The sequence below is a fragment of the Danio aesculapii genome, chromosome 2 (genome assembly GCF_903798145.1).
Source record: "Danio aesculapii chromosome 2, fDanAes4.1, whole genome shotgun sequence".
Lineage (NCBI taxonomy): Eukaryota > Metazoa > Chordata > Actinopteri > Cypriniformes > Danionidae > Danio > Danio aesculapii.
The window spans coordinates 237896-243895 of record NC_079436.1 but is presented as its reverse complement, the minus strand read 5'-3'; the positions used below and the strand labels follow the sequence as shown (position 1 = coordinate 243895).

Here is a 6000-nt window from a genome sequence, read left to right as displayed (position 1 = left end):
GCAAACTCCACACAGAAACACCAACTGACCCAGCTGGGACTCAAACCAGCAACCTTCTTGTGTCGCTTATAATATCTTAATTATAATGTTAAATGTCAATGAATAAATGTTGTAAAAACCCCAGAAACTGCACTGAAGTCTTTATTTAATGCTGAGGGAATGTCAAATCTGTTTACCCCTGTAAAAATGAAACGTACATATGGACGACTCTTAGTAATTCCTTTTATGTTTGGTATTCATCAGTCTAAACGATAGATTAAATCACGATGGGGTCTATTAGAGCTGATTATTAGGGTTATTTAGCCTCTGCAGTGCTGGCTTATACTGAGATACAGAGGGGTAAACAACACCAGGGTTTGGGGAACGTTCTGGGAATATTAACATATTCTTATTATGCAGAAATGACTGCTGTGCGTGGTATAAACCCAGTTGTGTGTCTGCAGTGTGTGAGTATCTCCAGCAGCCTCTAATGATCAACATGAATGAATTGTGTTTGTTCTAATCAGACTTGATGAAAACAGAAACACTCTCACTGACCTTCTCCCTTTAATGCTGAACAAGCAGTGACAGCAAACACCTTTAATAACCCAAGAAGACACCTTTAATAACCCATAATGTTTTAACACATGCGATGTGAATAAGGCAGGCTCTCCTTGTGTTCGCTACAGATTTAGGATTCATCTACAAATACAAAATAAGATTATTAAACGGCGGGTCACATTACAACATCGATGCTGTAAGAGTAACCCTGCAATAGAAAATCAGATGTTTACTGGTGGCTGAAAAGCACTGTGCATACAGACGAAGTCAGAGTTATTTACGCTCCTGTGAGTTTTCATTTCCTTTCAAATATTTCCCAGATGATGTTTCTCAGATTGAGGAGTTTCTCACAGTATTTCCTCTAATATTTGTTCTTCTGGAGAAAGTCTTATTTGTTTTATTTCAGCTAGAATAAAAGCAGTTTTTAATAGTTTTAAAGTCATTTTAAGGTCAATATTATTAGCCCCCTTCAGCAATATTAGTGTTGGATTGTCTCCAGAATAAACCACTGTTATACAATGACTTGCCTAATTACCCTAACTTTACCCTAATTACCCTAGTTTAGCCTTTAAATGTCAAAGATACAAGAAATCAGTTATTAGAAATGAATAATTAAAACTTTTATGTCTAGAAATGTGTTTAAAAATCTCTCTGTTAAGCAGAAATTTGGGATAAAATATAAAATAACTCAAATTTAACAGGAGGGCTAAAAACTCGGACTTCATCCGTGTATACAGTGCATCCGGAAAGTATTGATAACGCTTGACTTTTTCAACATTTGTTTATGTTCCAGCTTTATTCCAAAATGGATGAATTCATTGATTTCCTCAACATTCTACACACTATCCCCCATAATGATGATGTGAAAAAACAAGTTTTATAAATTGTTGCAAATTTATTTAAAATAAAAGCTAATAATTCACATGTTCATCAGTATTGACAGCCTTTGGCGTGAAGCTCTAGATTGAGCTCAGCATTCTGTTTTCACTGATCATTCTGGAGATGTTTCAGCAGCTTAACTGGAGTTCACCTGTGCTCAATGAAAAGGCGTACACCTGTCTATATAAGGGCCCAGGGTTGACAGTGCATGTCAAAGCACAAACTAAGCATGAAGACAAAGGAATTGTCTGTAGACCTCAGAGACAAGATTGTCTGGAGGCACAAGGCTGAGGAAGGTTACAGAAACATTTCTGCTGCTCTGAAAGCTCCAATGACCACAGCGGCCTCCATCATCCGTAAGTGGAAGATGTTTAACCACCAGGACTCTTCCTAGAACTGGCGGGCCATCTAAGCTGAGTGATCGGGGGAGAAGGGCCTTAGTCAGGGAGGTGATCAATAACCCGATGGTCACTCTGTCTGAGCTCCAGCGTTCTTCTGTGGAGAGAGGAGAACCTTACAGAAGGACAACCATCTGTGCAGTAATCCACCAATCAGGCCTGTATGGTAGAGTGGCCAGACGGAAGACTCTCCCCACCTGGAATTAGCCAGAAGGCATCTTAAGCACTCTCAGACCATCAGAAACTAAACTCTCTGCTCTGATGAGCCTCAAACTGAACTCTTTGGAGTGAACGCCAGGCGTTACGTTTGGAGAAAAGCAGGCAGCGCTCATCACCAGGCTAACAGCATCCCTACAGTGAAGCATGGTGGTGGCAGCATCATGCTGTGGGGATGTTCTTCAGCAGCAGGAACTGGAAGACTAGTCAGGATAGAGGGAAAGATGAATGCAGCGATGTACAGAGACATCCTGAATGAAGACCTGCTTCAGAGTGCTCTTGACCTCAGACTGGGGCGACGGTTCATCTTCCAGCAGGACAATGACCCAAAGCACACAGCCAGAATATCAGTGGAGTGGCTTCAAATGTCCTTGAGTGGCCCAGCCAGAGCCCAAATCTAAATCCTATTGAACATTTCTGAAGAGATCAGAAAATAGCTGTATGAGGCAATGAGGTTTAAAGGTACTGCAAAGAGGAATGGGCACAAATCCCCAAAGACAGGTGTGCCGAGCTTGTGGCATCATATTCAAGAAGATTTGAGGCTGTGATCGCTGCCAAAGGTGCATCAACAAAGTATTGAGCAAAGCCTGTGAATACTTTCAAAAACTCTTTTTTCACATTGTCATTATGGGGGATAGTGTGTAGAATGTTGAGGAAATCAATCAATTTAATCCATTTTGGAATAAGGCTGGAACATAAACGTGGAGAAAGTGAAGGGCTGTCAACACTTTCTGGATGCACTGTATATAGCACACTGGAGACTTTGAGAAGCTTTAATCTGAGGAGAACCAGGAGATGGGCTTGAGGTCGCTGTGGATCTTCATGTGCTGATCAAGACTGGATTTTATGGTGAAGCTTTTCCCGCATCTCTGACAGCGGAACGCTTTGACTCCGGTGTGGCTCCACATGTGCCCTGTCAGACTGTCGTTATCCGAATAACTGCGTCCGCACTGCTGACACACAAACGACTTGGGGGGGCGGTGGACCTTCTGATGGTACCTCAGGCTGTATTTATAGGTGTAACACTTCCCGCACTCATCACAGCGGAACGGCTTTTCGATCTCGTGGATCCTCATGTGATCAGTAAGACTGTCTTTACTAGAGAAACCCGCTCCGCAGTCCTGGCACACGTGTCGCCTGCAGTCCCTGTGCTGCTTAGTGTGATTGTTCAGGCTTTGTTTATAAGCGAAACTCTTCCCGCATTGCTCACAGGAGAAGGGTTTCTCCACCTTGTGTATTCTGTAGTGCTCCAGCAGATGTTTCCTACAGGAGAACTTCCTGAAACACTGATGGCAGAACATCGGCTGTTTCTGTGATGTGTTGGTGTGTGTTTGTGCAGAGCTTTCTCCAGTGTGGATCCTGAAGTGCTCCATCAGATGCTCCTTAGTCTCGAAGCTCATCTTGCACTCCAGGCAGGAGAAGAAGAAGCCTTTTCCTTTCTGAACTCGTAGTTGTGAAAACCTGCTCACAATCTTTGAGCAGCTTAAGAACTGAGGCGGCTCATAATCCCCGAGATCCTCGTCATCGTTCAGCTCTTCACTTTCCTCCATCTGAGCTTCCTCCTTCACCTCGAGCTGATCTGAAGGGAGGAGAACACACACAACAACTGTTACGCATGTGTGGGGGCAATTTAAAACTATATTCAAGTTAGTTTTTCTACTCACTTTCACTGGCCCCACCAAAAAAAAAAGTTTAATTTCTTAGCCACATATTTTAAATAATGTGTCAAAAGCCAAATATAATTGTATACACTTTTTATTCAGCATATATAAATATGTAAAGAAAAAATGTGCATTAATTTTGACACCCACAGACATCGTCACCAAATATAGATCAGAGAGGTCAGACTTTCTCATGCATAGCCTCATTTCAGTTGTCAAGTTTTATAGGAATCGATCTATTGAATCAATCAATCTATTTAAAAAAACGATGGCTAGAGTGCACTATAGGCTTAAATTACAGAGAGTATTAACAGATGAACCAGTGTTGTGCCGACAAATGCACCCCTGCTGTAAATTGCACCCCCTCTGAAATGTGCATTTATTAACTTAAATTGATTAAAAATAATAATAATAGAGTTATGACAACTAATGACAGTGACTGGGGAGACTTCCATGAATGAAACCCCTTACCTTACAGAAGATATATTTAAATAAATTAATATATTTAATTCAAATACAATACTGATTAGATTAGATTAATTAAAATGAATTGTTTAAGGTGTGGTTTAGTTGAAAACAACAATTTTATGTTTTTCGTTTGTTTAAAACCCACCAAAATGCCTAATTTTAGAAACATTACTGTCTATACTACAGTCAGTTTTTGTATTTTTAATTTATTTGTCAACCTAGTTTGACAATGCATTTCACTTCTTGTTTTTGCTTGATCCATTAAAATAATAATCATATTAGTCTACGTTTTAATCAGTTATGGCCTTTAAAAAAATGTAGACTGAGAATGCTAATGAAAGTCTAAGAAGGGGGTCTGTGCATTTCTCGATAGGGGTAAAGCTGGTTTTATATTCGGATATTCAGACATTCTCCTTAATAATATAATTTCAGAAAAGTATTCGATGCAAATTCTAAATAGGGAAATCATATTAGCAGTCAATGACTATCAAAGTACAACATTGTTCACTGTGAATTAGAGAGTGTTGATGTTGTTTAGAAGTCATACTTGCATGCTAATTCCGATTGAATACTCAAAGTGAACGAATGTGCGAATATAAAACTTTACCTCTATCCTATCTCAGCACAACACAACACAGTCAAGCAGATCAATAATGATCATTCTGATGATCATTTGAGGTGTCAGTGCAGAAATGAACAACACAACAGGCCTAATACAAATATTAGAAGATTAAAATATGGAAAATGATCAGATGGTAACTTCGGGCACTTTTCATAACTATATATATTTTACAGAACTCTAAGGTTGAAAATTAATTAATCCAACTATTAACAAAACAGATAATAAGGGGCCAGATGTATCCAAAACAACAGCGACCATAAGAAAATGGCACATGATATTGAAGCATAATTTTGACAGAATTACCATAAGAGAAATCCTGTTTTAGAAACAACACCGTGTTGAAGTCATTGCTATTTAATGCTGAGGAAATGAGTGCAATCTGACTATTAATGGACAAAAGTCTTATTTAATCCACTATAAAAGGGTTCTAAGACTTTATTATTGATCATAAGTAAAAACTTAATGCAGTTTTCTATATAGAGGAGATTATCGCGGTCATACATCCTTCTTGATTCGCTGCTATGGCTAAAAACAATAACGGAATCGTCCACAGACCTGTGTGTTGCTCCGGGTCTTCCTTCTTCAGGGTTAAGGCTTCTTCTTCTTCATCTCCACACGGCTCAGGAATCCGCACTTCTTCACTCTCCTCTTTTATAAACTCAGTCTTGACAGCAGTGTGTGTTGAAGACATCATTTCATAATAAAACACACTTATTTCGCTCTGACAGGAAAAGAGTCTCCGTCGCCTTCAGCAGGGCAGGAATATTCGCGCGCTTTCTGACTGGATTCGCGCTCTTTCCTGCTGGACAGTAGATGTGTGTTTTTCTGAACAGATCCAGAGTCAGTTTGTGTTTATTATCTGCTGTTTTACACTATAAATTAACAGAATGTTTAAGAGAAACACACCTAAGCTACTGCTACTGCTGTTGGTTCTTCTTCTGGAGTTTTAGTGACGGTTGTAAACAGTTTTGCAGCATCAGCGCCACCTAGTGGAGTGGGCGGGGATTGCCAGGGGCGTGGCCTCAACACGCAAATCCTAAATATTTAAATAACTGAGGGGACATGATATTCACCTTTAGATTTTGAATTCTGCATTTCTTACAAAATTAAAAAGGTTATTCTGTTCTGTTGAACCTTTTTATTTTTGACACTGGTAATATTCATAAACATGTATTGATCATCAAATGTTATTCTGATCTTGAAGGGACATGAACAG

The 6000-nt window shown here is 39.5% G+C and overlaps 1 protein-coding gene across 1 annotated transcript; it reads right to left on the bottom strand.

Annotated features, from left to right (window-relative positions):
- Positions 1-538: 538 nt before the first annotated feature.
- Positions 539-5881, bottom strand: LOC130239164 (gastrula zinc finger protein XlCGF8.2DB). The gene is made up of 2 exons (XM_056470231.1): positions 5340-5881; positions 539-3612 (listed from the first exon to the last, which is right to left on the bottom strand). Exons 1-2 carry the CDS (start codon positions 5476-5478, stop codon positions 2807-2809), a joined length of 945 nt encoding a protein of 314 aa, XP_056326206.1. The 5' UTR covers positions 5479-5881; the 3' UTR covers positions 539-2806.
- Positions 5882-6000: the final 119 nt, after the last annotated feature.

Excerpts from the sequence above, each read along its gene's own strand:
- LOC130239164 (XM_056470231.1), bottom strand. The coding sequence starts at position 5,478 with ATGATGTCTTCAACACACACTGCTGTCAAGACTGAGTTTATAAAAGAG. Across the intron at positions 3,613-5,339 it reads AGACCCGGAGCAACACACAG|ATCAGCTCGAGGTGAAGGAG; the intron begins GTCTGTGGACGA and ends TCCTCCCTTCAG.